The 19800-nt window shown below is 37.7% G+C and overlaps 1 protein-coding gene across 1 annotated transcript in view; it reads right to left on the bottom strand.

Annotated features, from left to right (window-relative positions):
* Positions 1–2886: 2886 nt before the first annotated feature.
* LOC134752514 (uncharacterized) overlaps positions 2887–19800 on the bottom strand; it is a 40700-nt gene continuing 23786 nt past the window's right edge. Inside the window, exons 11-14 of the mRNA XM_063688207.1 lie at positions 16615–16759; positions 14555–14709; positions 11781–11953; positions 2887–3243 (exon numbers count right to left, since the gene is read on the bottom strand). Coding sequence (XP_063544277.1) covers positions 2887–3243; positions 11781–11953; positions 14555–14709; positions 16615–16759 — 830 coding nt within the window. The remainder of the gene's footprint in view (positions 3244–11780; positions 11954–14554; positions 14710–16614; positions 16760–19800) is intronic.

Here is a 19800-nt window from a genome sequence, read left to right as displayed (position 1 = left end):
TTTCGGATTAATTACATCCATAGAATTACGTATTATTAAAATTAAAAAATTAAATTAATATTAAACTTAAAACTAACTTAAACTTAACATATAAAAAAAAACTAAAATCTGCACGTGGCGCGTGCGATTTCGCCCAGTGGCCAAATATCGGGCTGTCATATGCCATCGCGACCGCACTCAGGAGCCCGTTGGTGCTACCGCGCGCACGGCGCATCAGGGACGCGACGCGTTTGCGCATAATGGCATGGAAATCGTCTGTGCCTCCGCGAACATCCCCGAAGCACTGCAGTACCGCGGCAGCCCCATCAGCATCCTGAACGCGTTATTGTAGAGGACGCGCAGCGCACTATAAGCTTTCTTTGTGCAGTTGATCCACAGGCTGCAAGTGTAAAAAGTTTGGCAATATGATCTGAACAAGGTTAACTTAACACTTGTTGTGCATTTTGCAAACCTGCGGATCAACATGTTGCTTCTCACTGATAGTGCCCTGCGCTCCCTCTCCACGTCCACGTCATCATTTTGAGACGCAGTGACCCAATGCCCCAGGCACTTAAACTGTGTTACTAATTTCAACTGAACGCCCCCTAACATGACTGGTGGTACTATGCTGTATGTTTTTGTGCCGGCTTTGAATATTAGTAACTGTCTTATTAGAATTGTACCTGAGGCCGTGTGCCTCTGCGTATCTTTCACATATGGCCATTAGCTTATTAAGTGCGCAAATCGAAGGGCTAAGTACCACCATATCATCAGCGTAGCTCTACTGCCCTCCGACTGAACAACCCGCTCGAGTGCCGCTAAGCTCCTCTATCAGGTGATCCATATACAGATAGAATAGCCTTGGCGAGGTTAGCAATTTGACTGCAATTTGTAGGAGTCCGACAGTGAACCCGCCCATCTTATCCTGTTACTCTGATGCTGTACCAATATTTAAACAGCTCAACCAGCTCTCCAGGTACCGCAGCCTGGCTTAGCTTTTTCCATAGTAGATCGTAGGAGGTCGAAAGTTTTGGATAGCTCTCTTTCCATTCTTTTACAAAAGTTGGAGAGAAAAGGTATCAGAGGAACGCCACTATTACTTTTTAAAGATTATTTATATGGCCGAAAGCAACGCCTTAAATTGGGCGAATGTGTCAGCGATGACGAGGATGTCAAATATGGCGTACCGCAGGGAAGCGTTCTGGGTCCGACTCTATTTTTAGTTTATATCAACGATCTCTGCGATATGACCATTGCTGGCGCAAAAATCTTCTCTTATGCTGACGACACTGCTATCATTTTTAGTGGCAAATCATGGGAAGAGGTAAGGGTCGTAGCTGAACTCGGAATGTCATACATATCAAAGTGGTTAAGGATGAACCTTCTAACATTAAACACAAATAAGACAAAATATGTTTGCTTCAGCATCTCACAGCCGACTTCTCCTCTAATAGATTTAAAAATTCACTCTTGTCAGCAATCTAATTTTTGTACATGTAACTGTCCAACTATTGAAAAAGTCTCTGAAACAAAATATTTGGGTGTACAACTAGATGAGCATTTAAATTGGTATTCTCACCTTGACCAAGTAATTGGTAGAGTCAGAAAATTGCTTTGGATCTTTAAGTCGCTAAGGCACATTGCACCAGGTAAAACAAATCTTACAAAGCCTCGCAACATCTTAAACGAAATCTATATCTCCCTGGTGCAATCTGTCTTATTGTACTGCATATCGGTCTGGGGTGGTGCAGCGAAAAGTCGCTTCATCTATCTGGAAAGAGCTCAACGTGCACTCATAAAAGTGATGTACTTCAAAAAAATATTATATCCTACTGAACTACTTTATCAAACCAGTGATCTTCTATCGGTAAGAAAATTATATGTTCTGCAAACAATATTAAAAAAACACAAATTGATACCCTACAACCCTAATTATAAAACCAAAAGAAAAATGATAAATGTAACTGCTTCTTTACGTACGAGAACTTACTTTGCAAGATCTCAGTTTAATTCAAAGTCGTCCTACCTTTATAATAAAATTAACAGAGAATTAGATATCCATTTAAAAACATATCACGAATGTAAATTATATCTCACTAAATGGCTTAAAGCTAAAACCTACGAAGAAACAGAGAAGCTGCTAAAATCAGAGTACTAGAATACACTCAATCTCTCTCTCTCACTCACACACACACACACACACACACGCACGCACACACCACACACCACGCACACCACACACACACACACACACACACACACACACGTCTCAGTTGATATTCACACCCCTGTCGTACACAAGCCTGTGTTATAATGCCTGTCTTAGAATTAAGTTAAAAGCCTATTAACTAGAAATTTTATAAAAAAAAAAAAAAAAAACGGATGTGTAATCACCACTATTTCTTAGTTATTAGTTATGGTACCATTGGTACCTCAAGCTTATAAAAACTGTAAAAAAAAAAAATGTATTATTTATAAACCTAGGGAAGAGCGGTGCCTCCCAACACAAGCATTGTTTTGTTTACCGGGCGGCTCCATCCCCTGTATCACAAAAATGTAAATTATTATAAAATAAAGAATTTTGTAATTTTGTAATTTTGTAATTTTGATAAGTCCAAGAAGCATGCGTAAACTGGTGTTCTACGATCTGTGTAATATCGGACAGTATGCTTGAGGCACAGAACCGCAGCCTCGGTTGATAGACCTGACCTAAACCCAAACTGGGCGTCGTGGAGCGGCACGATCTTCTGCAGCGCCTTGTCAAGCATACTGTCCAACACTTTACTTACTATGGTGGCCAATGAGATGGGTCTGTAGTTACTTATATCTGACGCATCGCCTGTTTTAATCATCGCGTCAGGTAAGTAACTATGACTAATGCATAGAGTGAAGAGCATGCCAAGTACCCTAGGCAAATGATCCCCGGTACTGGAGATGTTCTATGCTAAGGGAATCATGTCCAGGTGACTTTCCGCGGGTCATGCCCTTCACTGCTGCTTTCACCTCACCGGCTGCAAACCTTATAGGCGTTCTAGAACCAAGCTGCACCGACATGGGCGGATCCCTTGACGATCCCAGCGGCGACTCGACTTTGAAATGGGCTTTGAACAGTTCCGCTATCTTTTCCGGATTACTTTCACCCATCACATTCACGGGAAGGCTCGACCTAGGACCCATCCTACTCGTCTGCTTCCAGAAATTGCTAAAATTCTTGTCAGTATGATGTCTCGCAAGAATGTCTGCTTTAATCCGGTCCTCGTTGTCCTGACACCATTTTAATTTTTGTTTAAACTTTTTCCTCGTGTTTACCATGAAGTCAAAACAGCGCCCCGACCTAGGTTTGCCATGGAGAAGCCAAGTCTGAAAACTAAGTCGAGCCTCCGCAATCCGCATGAAGTGGTTTCACATGGTTGTTCCACCCGACCACTTGTTTCTTTCTCCAGACCTTCGCCTTTGTACTCTCACAGCTCACAGATGCGGCATGGTGTAAAGCATCTATTAGACTAGCGTGTAAGTCATCAATAACTCGCCTATGTTCTGTAATTAATAATCAAATGAACTTACCTGTGAAGTTTGATTACAATTATACGAGTATCCAAATCCAAGACAACAAAGTCCCGCCCTCCCAACCCCGAAAATTAAAATAAAATAGTCTCTGTTCATAACACAAAAAGATCTACTCTGAAATAATGACGAGTATCGGCGGAGCGAGGTTGGAGCGGGATGGCAGGGGATTATGGCGTAGTAAGAGAGGGACAGCGCGAACTTGTTTTTTAAATATTACATCTCTAAATGACAAGGACGGCATGATTCCATGCACTGCTGCTTTGTAAATTATATTTATTGTCTTGGATTTGGATAAATGATTTTTTTTATTTGCATTAATTATTTTTATGATTTTGACCCATGTTCTTCCACTGATATACGTTTAAATTGTTAAATAACAAACGAAACCGTCAACGCCATCTATACGACAGTAAGCCAAAGCTAGTAGCGCCCTCTGAACGAGAATCAAATTTTCTTCATTTTCGAGGCACGTTTTTTCCTTAGACTGTATCCATCTATTACGGAGTTATATCTATCATTGGTGATATCTAGACAGTTGAAATTTTCACAGATGATGTATTTCTGTTGCCGCTATAACAAGAAATACTAAAAAGTACGGAACCCTCGGTGGGCGAGTCCGACTCGCACTTGTCCGGTTTTTAAGTAAAGCCTAACCAGGAATATATGATCACGCGCCATGTTGCGGAATTTCACTGGAACTAATTTTTTCATACTATACTGAACTGTCACCCTATACATGAGAATGAACAACGCCCTCTTGACAATGATCATATATTACAAGTACAAGGTCAGGCTTTATGTTCACCGATTACTCCGAGACCCGTGGTTCGATTTGATTTTTTTTTGTTTCTGTTTGAAAGGAGGTACCTTCAAGGTGGTCCCATATTAATCTGGTTCTGATCTGATGATGGGAACCTTGAGGAATTGAGGGAACTTTCAAATTTTAAAGGCACGTGTATAGTGATTTCGTTGTTTTCTAAAGTAATTAAAGCATGTCCTCCCGAAAACCACCAATTTGATGTAGTGCAACTGTAGCCTTACCACGAGTTTGGCACTACATATTCGCTAACGTCTTCGTAAGTTCGTAACTTACTTTTTTTACATATACTTAACGCATATACTTAAAAAAGGATTATATTTTATTTCATCCTTTTTGAAGACGTTTTTTTTTTGTAAGAAGTTTTTATTAACCTTAAGAAACCTTGGAGTGTTTGTGGATGGTACCCAAGTTGGTCAGGTTCAGACTACCACATTCCTGGGTTTTGAACTGGACAGAGGGCTGCAGTGGGAATCGCACATAGGCGGAGTGTGTAACAAGCTAGCGAGCGCCTGCTTTGCCCTGCGCCGTCTAGCGAGAGTGGTGCCCAGAAATGTGGTACGGTCATGTTACTTTGCCACTGTACACTCGCTCCTACAATATGGCGCAGAGCTGTGGGGTCGCGCTGCCGAATGGGAGCGCGTCTTTCGCATGCAAAAGAGAGCCGTCCGAGCGATTGTGCAGGTGAGTCAAAGCACCTCCGCAAGATCTTACTTTAAGGATCTTCGGATACTTACTCTGCCCTCCCTTGTGATATTCCAAGTGGCTACATACGTGCGATGTCACCTTGACGAATACTTAAGTGGAGCGGATATCCATGGGCGAAACCTACGAAACGCCCAAAAACTCGTGGGCGTCAGGCATAAATTGGCGAAATCCGCAAAACTGACACATATAATGGGACCGGCGCGGCGGTTTACAACCGTCTGCCACCACACGTCACAGAAGCGCCGTCACTAAACAGTTTTAAATCCAGGCTAAAACGGTGGCTTATCGAGCACACTTTCTACAGTTTTGCAGATTTTATTAAATAGTAATTACCTAATGTTATTGTAGGTATACTTTTATTTGACATGTATATTGATAACGCTAATTGTAATTTAATTGTAAATCTTTATTTTTCTATTTTGAATGTAATTATTGTATTTATAATGCTGTAACGCTGTAACATAACATCAATTAAAACACGGAAAGTTTACCCAATGTGTCGCTAGATTGCGCTAGCGTCGAGATAGAACGCGCGAGCGTTTATCTTTCGTAATTTCATGGCATGTATTAGACATTATTATGCTAACCGCTCGCTAGATTGCGCTAGCGTCGAGATAGAACGCGCGAGCGTTTGTCTTTCGTAATTTCATGGCATGTATTAGACATTATTATGCTAACCGCTCACTAGATGGCGGTGGCGTCGAGATAGAACGCGCGAACGTTTGTCTTTCGTAGAATAGTTGAGTTCTAAGTTTGATTTACGAAAGATCTCGCACAAAGGGCACATGGTATAAAACGATCCAACCCACACTCCCTCGTGCTCCATGGTTCTCTTTCTGTAGGATGAATAGGCAGAATTTAATTGTTGCTCTGAGATTGCGATCTGGCCACATTCCTTGAAATAGCTATGCGTTTATGATGCGTAAAGTTGACTCGCCCAAATGTAATTTATGCGGAGTAGTTGAAGACGTGTTTCATGTTACAATGGAATGTCGCCGAGGTGCTGCGCAGCGTCGACTGCTTAATGTCAGGTGCTATGACCTCGGCAGGGTCAATAGTATCCTGGCTTGTCCAGCCTCAGAAGAGGCTGGGCTTCTTTATAATATAGTCAAAGACATCATTCAACTTAGAAATAGTGAAAGTTAGTCTGTTGTAGTTTTTTTAAAGAGCCACTATGAGGGTGGCATTTGTTTAAAACTTAAAACCCTCTATCAATATCAAAGATATATATAACTCCGTAATAGATGGATACAGTCTAAGGAAAAAACGTGCCTCGAAAATCAAGAAAATTTGATTCCCGTTCAGAGGGCGCTACTAGTTTTGGCCTACTGTCGTATAGATGGCGTTGACGGTTTCGTTTGTTATTTAACAATTTTAACGCATATCAGTGAAAGAACATGGGTCAAAATCATAAAAATAATTAATGCAAATAAAAAAAATCATTTATCCATATTTAATTACATTTTATCGTATTTTTATAAATATTTTTTTTAGTTTTAAAGTGTGTCGACAGATGGCAGTGAATTTACTGGGGTTACAAAATTTACTATGACAGTACCGCTCTAGTATAAGTTACTCTATGCCTCTATAAATAAATAAAGATTTAAAAAAAAGTTTGATTTTTGTTTATTGGATAGATTCCACAGGTAACACGGTTGTACACATGCGAAGGGTCAGCTACTCTGTATACTTTCTGACTAGAGATATTCGGAGACTGATCCTACGTCATTAAAACCGGCGGTTACGTTCGATAGGGTGTTTGCTCCTGCAATATTTTGTGGGTCCTACACTTTACACTGACAGTGTTACCTCCTTTTTGAGAACTGTTACATACCTTGTACAAACTTGCCAAGTTTAAAAATAAAAAACCTTATGTCGTCAACCACTGCCTTTTGCTGATTTTTTTATTTATTTAATTTTTAATGTAATTATAAAAACGACATGTAATATGAATTATTATGAATATACAAATATGAAATATTTCGAAAATAACGATGTATAAAATGTGAAACGTTATTCGACTAAACATTGCTTAAACGAAAAGATTACTCTGCCAAATGAAAATCGTCCAATAATAGTTCTGCTAATTTACACAGAAGCGAACTGAACAGTATGCGAACCAAGAGTCTGCGTAACGTTAGTTAACCAAAAGTTACATCTGCAAATAAATCACTGCGAACCGATGTTCGGCGAATCGTTGTCTGCGAATAGATAATCTGCTTAAAATTATAGAATCATTAGGTACCCCTTCATATAACATGTCCTATCCTTATCCCTATCCTTAAGCCATATTTAACAAAATTTAGTTTCAATATTGTGTCTAGATTAAGCCTTAGTTTGTAGTTTTAATTGTAACAAAGTCTGATATTTAAATTATAATTGGTTCCCCGCGATACAGGCACTGCCTAGTGCGGAGACCCCTGGAATGTCTGTAACCTTTAGCTGAAAATAAATGATCTTTATTCTTATTCTTATCCTATTATCCAAATATCCACCAGAAAGCGTCGACGATCGCATTGATAAATACCTCATCTGTAAAAAAAAAGAATTTAAGTAAGGCACTTAGCTTTGACGAGGGTGATGCCTCTGTCAATTGTCATTGTCAATTTTATTAATAAAATGAGTGACATATTTAACGTTTGTAGTATATTCAGTATTCCTGATTTAAATATTCGCGCCTGCGTTAACATGTTCATTCACCGACTCACTCTCTTCCGGTCCGGTCGCGTATTTACAAAAGCTAAAGTATTTCAGTCACGCCTCAGATTATAATCGGGAGCTTTTGTTTATGCATATTAGTTAACAATATCTATACCATTTCGGTAAAAAGTAGTCACTCAAATGGATTAGCTTTTTACTTACATATTTTCAAATATTATTCACGACAAAACCTAGTCGAGTTTAGTAACGTCAGTATCCGGTCATATCGGTTTACCTATAAACGTGTAGTAGCTATAGTTTAATAGAAATAAAATATATCCAAGTGTTTGGAAGTGTAGTGATGTGTATTAATTAATTACCGCCCTCCTCCGGCACCCAAATATATAACAACGTTCAACGCAATGTAAAGACCGTATAGTTAATTATGGGTACAGATAAACTGTCCGCCGCTTGCTATGCACTGTCTAGACTCGCACCCACCTTATCTCCTAGTAACTTGAGGAAAGCATACTTCGGTTACTTTCATTCAATTTTAATTCAAGGGGTTGATTTATGAGCAGCGTCTGCTAATCGTGACAGCGTTTTTAAAATTCAAAAGCGAGCTTTGCGCATCATAGATCGAAACCGGTAGACCATCCCGCTAAAGATATATTCAGACATCACAAAATCCAAACCTTATCAAGTGTTTACATACTGACTTGCATGTACAAACATACATTATATGGCAACCTACATAACTATAAAACATACGGGCAATCTACCCAAAGACCTACACGCAGTCGGCACCTGATGATGCCCCCGCGCACACGTCTAGGAGCTCGCGCGGCTCTCAGCGTTGCGGGGATCCATTTGTATAACTGTGTTCCTGAACACATAAAAAACCGGTCAAGTGCGAGTCGGACTCGCGCACGAAGGGTTCCGTACCATTACGGAAAAAAACAGCAAAAAAAATCACGTTTGTTGTATGGGAGCCCCATTTAAATATTTATATTATTCTGTTTTTAGTATTTGTTGTTATAGCGGCAACAGAAATACATCTGTGAAAATTTCAACTGTTTAGCTATCACGGTTCATGAGATACAAGCGATACAGCCTGGTGACAGACAGACAGACAGACGGACAGACGGGCGGACAGCGGAGTCTTAGTAATAGGGTCCCGTTTGTACCCTTTGGGTACGGAACCCTTAGAAACAGGACAGTGATGCCTCACTGGCAAAAAAACTTAAAGCACTCCTTATTGACCTTGCGTGCTACAATGTAAACGAATTTCTGGAAAAAGATCATTGATCCTAACACTACAATCAAACCTTGTTAATAAAAATAATATAATGTGCAATTTAATATTATGTAACTCCGGGCAAACTGCTTCGAGCTACAGGGCACCTGAGAACAGTTCCCCGTCGCATGGCACTTTCAAGGAAGAACCCTCGAGTCATTGGCCCAACTTATTACGAACAAATACCTGCTGACCTAAAAAATGAGCCGTGTGACGAAGCATTCAAGGCCGGGAGCATGTTCAGAAACGTTCAAAAATGGATTCATTTTTGATCCTTTTTCTTTAGCTTAATTTAATGTTTGCAATTAAAAATAATTCTAATTTCATGTAATAAAATAATCTCACAATTAACGTCATCCAAATTGTATATTTTTTAAATAAAATATTCATTGATATATATGTATAAATACAATTATCATTCAAATCTATATGTTCAATATTTAACTATGGCAATTTTGTATTCAAAACTTTGACAGTTAGGGCTTTCAAAAATTGACCATTCATTCTCTCGATTCCTAACGACAATTCACTTTGCCACTTTTTGTACTTCTTCGTAGTTTAGAAAGTAAACCAGCATTTAAAACTACAGTTCACTCTTATTTCACCACCTAAACAACACCTGAGACCAGCGAAGATTTTACATGGTAGCGCTTTTTGTTGGATAACCCTCTGTACTTTATAAGTGGAATTGAATTTGTAATGATATATGTAATTTTATTTATGATTCAAATGATTTATTGTATTTAAAAAATGACATTTACATCTTTTGTGATATTTTATTTTGTTTGACATTTAATGATGATTCTAAATTGCTAAGATTGACATCAATTTTTGACATGTTTTTGTTTATACATACTTATATTACGATCCTTATTGGGAGAGAAATTTTTTTTAGTTTATTTTATATTTGTTATTATGTAATGTTTGACGATCATGATAAGAAGATAAGCATAATTTCGACATTGATGCAAATTTATAGTGTAATTTTTATCCTGAAATAAATAAATCTAAATCTAATGTTTATCTTATCTTTGATTGTTTTTTATTTTTGTTTGGCATGTAAATGAGATGTACATTTATCAATAAATCATCTGAAATCTGAAAATTCAGTCGACACAACATCAACATGCAAAATATTTACAAGAATGTACATTAAGGTACATTTACTAATTATTAACATGCAATCATTAAAACAATGCGTTAATTCCGTCACTCGTTTTATCAAAGAAATAGACAGTGACAGCGGCCGCGTCAAGGCCGCAGCAGTCAACAGTAATGCAGCTGGAGTTGCCATCCAAACCTCACCTTTGCTCTTATCGTAGAGTTAACCATGAGATGCTCTATGGTCAATAATAGTTATTTGTGCAACAAGAGAGGAAAGTTTGTTTTTCTTGCGAGTGTTTATTTTGAGTCCCGAGAAAGCGAAAGATTCTATAATTGAATCACGAGCGAAGCGAGTGATTCTAAGGTAGAATCTTGAGCGTAGCGAGGGACACAAAAACACGAGATGTAAAATAACTTTGCTCTCGTGTTGCACACATAATTTTTCACCTTAGTAGTGAGAACATATTAAAGGTTATAATGTATTTCGAATTACACAGAATAAACAGCAAAAAAAGTATTATAATATGTACGATACGATAAGATACGATACGATACGATACGATACGATACGAGACGATACGAGACGAGACCGGACCGGACCGGACCGTACCGTACCGTACCGTACCATAAAAAAAATGTTATAAAAGTATGAAGTTCATGGCCTTCACTAAATTAAAAAGCTACATTGTTTCACTCCCTGGAGTGAGGAAAGTCGCACTTTCCTCACTCCAGGGAGTGACGAAAGTAGGCTTGTTCGAGCTGCTGAGGTGAAAAGTATATTGTAGGATACGCAGGTGGAAGATGGATTAAACATTTTCACTTAAAATATGAGTGCTCACGTGTCGCGTTGTGAGCAGATAGGTAACGGTAAAATTCGCCATATGTTTTAGGTTAAGTATACACGCCAGCGCTCTCTGTGACTATTTTTAAATATTTACAAATGAGAGTATTAGGCTCAACAGATGGAGTTATGCACGAAATAAACCTTATTCACTAAAATTAAATTATTTTATTTTTATCTTGTATGTAAATAAAGATTATTACGTAACACAAAAAAAATTACAACTAAATACAACGACGTAATAAGTAGCTAGGGATTTTTTTATACCTAAACTTAAATTAGACATGAAATAAGGAACTATCGCCTATTTACACATATTATCGTAGAATTATCCATGCGATGCTTTATGGTCATAAACGATATTATCGTAAATATATCGTAGAGTTATCCATGAGATGCTCTATGGTCATAAACTATATTAAATACATTTAAGACTGGGTCGATCGTCCAGTGGCGCCCTAATTAGGGGAAATGTGTTTTATTTATTTACAATTTATGTATATTAATATATATTCTTGTCCTACTTAATCCCCAATTTTTAGTATATGTGATATAGTTTTATATTACTTCTTTTTGACTTTATTACCTAAAGGAAAAAATGTAGCCAACATTTTGCCGTTTAGTTGATAAAGCAAAAAATAAGCAAAAATAAAACTTTTTCCATTTTTTCCTATAAAATTTGGAGTATCGCTCGCAGACGTATCTGCATGTTAAAAAAAATTGATCTTATGTAACAAAGACCAAAAATTGGTGAATCAGTAGGAAAAATATATAATACTGATTTATACAGAAATTAATTGATTTATAAAACACAAATAACACAATACCCCTATTGAGGCGTCACTGGACTGGACGGTCGACCCAGTCTTAAAACTGTAGAACTTACGCCATTCTGGTGGTGGAGGTGGCGTCGTCCTCTCAAACTTTAATATTTTTTTAGTAGGCTTCTGCGTAGTGGGAGTTGTCGCCTTAAATTCATAACTCTGTAGGTATTGTTCGTCTGAAACATTCCATTTACAAACTTATTACTTGTCATATAGGCAGAGCAATTGGCCAAAAGTATTTTTCCGAATGTCATTTCACAACCATTACTTCATGGAGACTGTATAAAGGAGCCAAATCTCTATGTATGAAAAGTGTCCATCAAAAAACAGTAATTAGGCGGCGCCACCATACACCGAAATACTACCAAAAACAACCTACGTAATTTGGTCGGGTTATTTGTTGCCTTATATGGTTCATGTTATATTCATGTCCCAGAGTCTAACTAGCGCCACCGGAGAGATTAGGAACTATTATTTAAAGCTTAACGCGGTCACTTTTACAACAATTCTGCCATAAGAGATTGCGATCCTTTCTATACCATCCATACATTACTTAAACTAAAAACCAAACCAATTAAACCAAATCGCAATTATTCACCTTATTTCATTTTGCCGATTGATCAATTGGGAACTTAACACAATATTTCTTTTGATTTCCTAACCTTACAGTTAGTAACTGTATGTTTGGCCAACGACTTAAAAATTCACTTATATAAAAGCTCAACGTTTAGGTGGCACAATTACTTCGTAAGTCTAATAGGTACAATAATAGGTAGATTGTTAACCAAGGGATGAAAGGCACTCATTTGTGCCTAGGTAGTTTGGCGCTCGAACGCAGTGAGAGCGCTAATAGTCCGAGGCTGAAATGATGCCTTTCACCCGAGTTAAACACTGTACTTTTTATTTCGAATACGAGGAAAGTAAAATACATGTGTTTTCTTAAAACCATGACAAACTTTAATTTTATAACATTTCTTGAGGGTACTTTCAATTAACCATTTATGTAAAAGTATCGTTATTTATGAAACGTGGAGTTAAATATCAGAATGGAAATTGTATAAAAAAATAATTTAATACCAAATTTCAAATGGCTTATCGTAAAAAATATATAATCGTAATTGAAAAGTAAAATGCTCTAGTGCAGAAACGTATCACTTTCTGCACACTTTTTAGAACAACAATGGCCCTCTTTCAGAGCATGAGAAATGAAAAACAAAATGTTTCCCTGTACTTGTAGTAAGAATAAGACGATATTACTGGCATAATTTCATAGTTGAATGAATGAATGAATGAATGAATATGTATTTATTGCCAGAACAGCGAATACAGAAAACACAATATCAAAAAGTTCAAAAAGGTCTATATAGGTCAACAGAAAGTAACCTATATTTTTATTTTATATTAACTTAAAAGTTTGATTTTTTCACAGCTTCAAGGGACAATGTGTAGTGGACGAATATATTAGGTATGGTTTTAATTTCAATTCGATACCTATACCTCCACGCGTTCCCGAAATAACGGACAGACGGACGGACGTACCGACATATAGACGGACAACAAAGTGATCCTATAGGGGTTCCGTATTTTCCTTTTCAGGTACGGAACCCTAAAAATAGGTATTCTGGGATTTAGACATTTTGAAACAATTCCATTCTGCCACATTTAGAAACGGGTCTATCGCGAATTTATTTTGTTACCTTTATTTACCGACGTTTCGTTTTATCATAGAGTAACTTATACTAGAGCGGTACTGTCATAGTAAATTTTGTAACCCCCAGTAAATTCACTGCCATCTGTCGACACACTTTAAAACTAAAAATGATGATTTATAAAAATACGATAAAATTTATTTAAATATGGATAAATGATTTTTTTTATTTGCATTAATTATTTTTATGATTTTGACCCATGTTCTTTCACTGATATACGTTTAAATTGTTAAATAACAAACGAAACCGTCAACGCCATCTATACGACAGTAAGCAAAAGCTAGTAGCGCCCTCTGAACGAGAATAAATTTTTCTTGATTTTCGAGGCACGTTTTTTCCTTAGACTGTATCTATCTATTACAGAGTTATATCTATCTATGATAATACCAAAGCACACACGGATGCAGTACGGATATGAAAGTCGCTGTTCAATCTAGTAGTTTCGCCTGTATCTTTCAAAAAAAAAATTATTGTTTACGCAAAATTAGAACTTTATTAACATATGTAAGGAAGTGTTACAGTTTACAGTTACTATTATTATTTTTAATTTTTGTTCTCTTTTTCTTTGTACAACTTAACTTATATTTACAATTCTTGTACAGCACAAGTCACAAGTCTACCCACAGATTATTTTCATTTTGTATAAATTCCAGGGAGTTCTGTTATTGGCTATGCTTATGTTCTCATGTTTTTTGTATATTATTTAATGTAAACGCTGTTGAACTTCTCAACAAATAATAAAATAAAAGGTGTAGTGTTCATGGATGGTATAGAAAGGATGCCAATCTCTTATTGCAGAATTGTTGCAAAAGTGACCGCTTTCAGCTTTAAATAATAGTTCCTAATCTCTCCGGCGCTAGTTAGGCTCTGGGACATGAGTATAACATGTAAGGCAACAAATAACCCGACCAAATTACGTAGGTTGTTTTTGGTAGTATTTCGGTGTATGGTGGCGCCGCCTAATTACTGTTTTTTGATGGACACTTTTCATACATAGAGATTTGGCTCCTTTATATAGTCTCCATGGTCGTGTGGTTAAAAAGTGATGTTTGTTTATTATGTGCTTACCATCCGCCACCGCAGTTGGACGTGTCTCAGGTATATCGATGGAGTAGGGCGTGGTGGACCACCGGTCATAGTCTGGAACCCACAGGTCTTCGGCCAACGATTCTAAACCATACTGCGTCTGAAACGCGGGGCCTCGATACTCCGATGGCATCAGTCTGTGAAAACTCATGGCATAGAGTAACTTATACTAGAGCGGTACTGTCATAGTACATTTTGTAACCCCAGTAAATTCACTGCCATCTGTCGACACACTTTGAAACTAAAAATGAAGATTTATAAAAATACGATAAAATGCATTTAAATATGGATAAATGATTTTTTTTATTTGCATTAATTATTTTTATGATTTTGACCCATGTTCTTTCACTGATATGCGTTAAAATTGTTAAATAACAAACGAAACCGTCAACGCCATCTATACGACAGTAAGCCAAAGCTAGTAGCGCCCTCTGAACGAAAATCAAATTTTCTTGATTTTCGAGGCACGTTTTTTCCTTAGACTGTATACATCTATTACGGAGTTATATCTATCTTTGCTCATGGTATACGTACAATATCATCAAAATATAAATTCTATTCTCTACTGCTGGCGGCAAAGCTGTACGTTTCGCCACGTTCTGAATTGTTATTGTATTTTTTATGTATTTTTTATATTTTTTTTGTATTTTATATCGCTTGCAGACGTACCTATCTGCATATTAAAAACCGGCCAAGTACGAGTCGGACTCGCGTTCCAAGGGTTCCGTATATTACACAATTTAAACAATGTATTTTGTATGTGAAACGTGAGTGAAATGTCTTTAAAAAACCCGTAGGGGTCGGATCAAAAACTAAGTTACTAAGTCCGACTCACGCTTGACTGCGATTTCTAATAGGTTTTCCTGTAATCTATAGATAAATATCTATTTTGTTTATTTTTTTTTCAAAATTTTAGACCCAGTAGTTTCGGAGATAAAGGAGATAACTTCTAAATTATTTATCCTAAAATATATTTGAGATTCTCACAATGAGCTCTTTCATTTGATTTAAAACACGATATAGTCTGAAAAACTTTATTTTTTAATTTTTTCATTTACCCCCCAAAAGTGGCAGTGGCCCCCATGTTTAAAATTCATTTGTTTGCATTACATGTCCGTCTTTGGGTCACAAACGTACATATGTATACCAAATTTCAACATAATTGGTCCAGTAGTTTCGGAGAAAATAGGCTGTGACAGACAGACAGACAGACGCACGAGTGATCCTGTAAGGGTTCCGCTTTTTCCTTTTGATGTACGGAACCCTAAAATTTGGTGTAATTGTATTCTTACTTAGTAAGTATCGATTCCTAATAATAAAAAATAAAAATAAAAATAATAATGACAGGAAAAATTACCTAACAAATTATTACACCGTTTAAAATAGGGTCATTGCGCTGTATCCGTTCATGCTCTACTTTTCGTCTTAGCAAATAATATATTTCATTTTTAGGGTTCCGTACCCAAAGGGTAAAAACGGGACCCTATTACTAAGACTCCGCTGTCCGTCTCTCCGTCTGTCCGTCTGTCTGTCTGTCACCAGGATGTATCTCATGAACCGTGATAGCTAGACAGTTGAAATTTTCACAGATGATGTATTTCTGTTGCCGCTGACTCGCGCACGAAGGGTTCCGTACCATTACGAAAAAAAACAGCAAACAAATCACGTTTGTTGTATGGGAGCCCCATTTAAATATTTATATTATTCTGTTTTTAGTATATTTGTTGTTATAGCGGCAACAGAAATACATCATCTGTGAAAATTTCAACTGTCTAGCTATCACGGTTCATGAGATACATCCTGGTGACAGACAGAGACGGACGGACAGACGGACAGCGGAGTCTTAGTAATAGGGTCCCGTTTTTACCCTTTGGGTACGGAACCCTAAAAATAAGTTTTAAAAGACGCGAGTGTGACGCGGGCCCAAAATACGGTTCGTTTTGCTTTTGGGTAAAAAGCTTTAACGAAGGGCGCCAAAACCCGATTTCGCTCAACCCTGATCAAGGACTCGGGCCGGCACTGAGTGGGCTAGTCCCCCTAACCTGAAATCTTCGTAGTAGGTGCCCTCTTCCCATTTCCACTCTTCAATGTCCACCAGCGACATGTTTATTTGGAGTCCGTACGCAGTGATGTCCAGAAAGCACCCCGCCGTGAACATTACGTCCACCGCCACGTCAAACCGTGTACCTGTGGTAAGTTCAACATTATACAGTCGCCATCAGATATATCGGAGCGACCAAGGCGCTCACAAATATCTGAACAAGTCTTTATTGTCAAGGCGTTAGAGTGCGTGTTCAGATATTTTTGAGCACTTTGGCTGCTCCGATATATCTGACGGCGACTGTAACATCAATCATTGTTCTTTCAAACTTTGTACAACACATAACGAAATAATTCTAAAACTAATACGGAACTTAATCGCGTACGAACTTACGTTTATTTATGGCCTGACGTTTCGAACGTGACGTTACGTACGTGGTCACAGGCAGACTGGCGAGGAACTGTATCAACATCTTCTTGCCGCGCGGGTTTTGCGCTTGCTTGATTATTAGCATAGAGTGACTTATACTAGAGCGGTACTGTCATAGTAAATTTTGTAACCCCAGTAAATTCACTGCCATCTGTCGACACACTTTAAAACTAAAATTGAAGATTTGTAAAAATACGATAAAATGTATTTAAATATAGATAAATGATTTTTTTTATTTGCATTAATTATTTTGATGATTTTGACCCATGTTCTTTCACTGATATGCGTTAAAATTGTTAAATAACAAACGAAACCGTCAACGCCATCTATACGACTGTAGGCCAAAACTAGTAGCGCCCTCTGAACGAGAATCGAATTTTCTTGATTTTCGAGGCACGTTTTTTCCTTAGACTGTATCCATCTATGTGTTAGTTTTAAAAATTATGAGTGAAAATCGTGTTAGTTTAAATTAGTACATACCGAAATATTTATTACTACCGTAAAATGGGGTGAGTAGGTTTCGCGGGGAGGGTTGGGTTATGAATGGGGAGAGAGGGGATGAAAGGGGGGTGAAATGGGATTTTAAGACTGCTATCAAAATAATGTATTCCAATTTAAAATGGAGCTATAAACACTCATATTAAAAAAAAATCGATCCAACAACCTTCCAAAATCACCTTTGTGTAGAATCCCATCTTACCCCAATTACGAGGAACTACGGCGGGTGAGGTGGAATTTCTTGTTTATCTTCAAAGTTATGAAATGGAACTACCCAAAAGAAAATAAAAACTAAAATACAAACGTTCGAAACACTTATTATATACACCATTCAGTTTGCATGTGTAAAAATAAAATGTTATCGAGGTTTGAATGTCAGTTTTGCGCCTACTCACCCCATTTTACGGTACCTAAATCATACAAGTACCTACCTTTAAGTCGTAGATTGAATATGAAACCGAAATATGAAGGCCAGAAAACGTGTGTATACGAGTATTATGCCGAGTGAGGGGGGGGGGGGGGGGGTAGTTATCTTTGCAGCTGTCTGTGTCACTTCATGTCGTACTTGTCGTAGGTACATACATTAGTGCGGACGAGACGCACGATAACCAAACCGGCCAAGTGCGAGTCGGACTCGCCCACCTAGGTTATCCGTACAAATTTAACAATGTTATTTTTATTTTTTACAAATTAATAGTCTCTTCCCTATAGGGGGGGGGGGGGGTTCATGCATTATTTACATCCTCCCTTGTATTTGAAGTGTACAGATGTAGTGCATAATTGTTTTCCGTCGTATTTCCTCGGAAACGTACGTTCGTAATGTCAACCTGAGAATGACTGAAATAGCAAGACCGTTAGTACGTTTCTGTGGAAATACGATGGAAAAAAATAATGCACTACATCTGTATGATGATATTACTTGCCAAATTTCAGAGTTCTCGGTCAATGGGAGGTAGAGACCCTATAAATCTTGATTTCATAATCGGCCGTATCTTTTTTTACGTTAACTTAGAAGTTTTTAGGGTTCCGTAGCCAATGGCAAACCCTTATGGATTCGTTATGTCTGTCTGTCTGTCCGTCCGTATGTCACAGCCACTTTTTTCCGAAACTATAAGAACTATACTGCTGAAACTTGGTAAGTAGATGTATTCTGTGAACCGCATTTGGATTTTCACACAAAAATATATATATAAAACATACATTTTTGGGGTTTCCCCATACTTAGAACTGAAACCCAAAAAATTTTTTTCATCATGGTCTTCAAAAATTATATTAAATAATAAATAATAATAATAATAATATTGAGGTTTCTAATATAGTTTTTTTCTAAACTGAATAGTTTGCGCGAGAGACACTTCCAAAGTGGTAAAATGTGTGTGTCCCCCCCACCCCTGTAACTTCTAAAATAAGAGAATGATAAAACTAAAAAAAATATATGATGTACATACACTTCCACCGAAAATTGGTTGGAACGAGATCTAGTAAGTAGTTTTTTTTTAATACGTCATAAATCGTAAACCGCAATTTACCTTTCACTCACGTTTCACATAGAAAATTCATTGTTTAAATTGTGTAATGTACGGAACCCTCGGTGCGCGAGTCCGACTCGCACTTGGCCGGTTTTTTCACAGTGAAGGGACTGCAGACCTGAGTATATATGGTTTTAATTTCACCTCGATACCTCCACATTACATTATGATACAAGTGTGCTAAGTTGGTCATTACACACGAGGCGATATTGTGCGCGCGAGCTGTAAGCGAGCGCGCAATAAGAAAGCCGATGTGTGTAATGACCAATGCACACGCGTTTCATACGACTTTTTCAACACACTTGCGAGAAAAAAAAGAAACTCATATTAATCAAATTTTAATAGTTAAAACAGTTAGTATTGTGTGTTGCATCTGTCATACTCGTACTGCCGGCCGGCCCTCGCTCCGGCCGCGGCCCGGGCACTGCGCAGGCGGTCGGGCGCGCCCGTGCCCGCCAGTCCGACCAATTAAAGAAGGCTCCCTTTCCATGCATATTATTAGCAATCAGTTAACTTCTTAACTCAGTCGGATAAAATAATGAAAAAGCACGAGTGGAATAATACACTGAAAGAGCACGCGTGTTTAATATCTAGGATTATGAGCCAAAAATCGGTGGAATAAAAACGTCGTTTGCAAGTGTGTTGAAAAATCATTTATTATTTGAATGTGAGTGGTAACATAAATGGTGGTAGAGTTAGTGTTTGGTTACCTACATAACAATTAGCCAGAA

Source organism: Cydia strobilella, chromosome 24, assembly GCF_947568885.1.
Source record: "Cydia strobilella chromosome 24, ilCydStro3.1, whole genome shotgun sequence".
In the NCBI taxonomy this organism is placed as follows: Eukaryota; Metazoa; Arthropoda; class Insecta; order Lepidoptera; family Tortricidae; genus Cydia; species Cydia strobilella.
The sequence above is the reverse complement of the archived record's forward strand: the minus strand, read 5'-3'. Positions and strand labels throughout refer to the sequence as shown.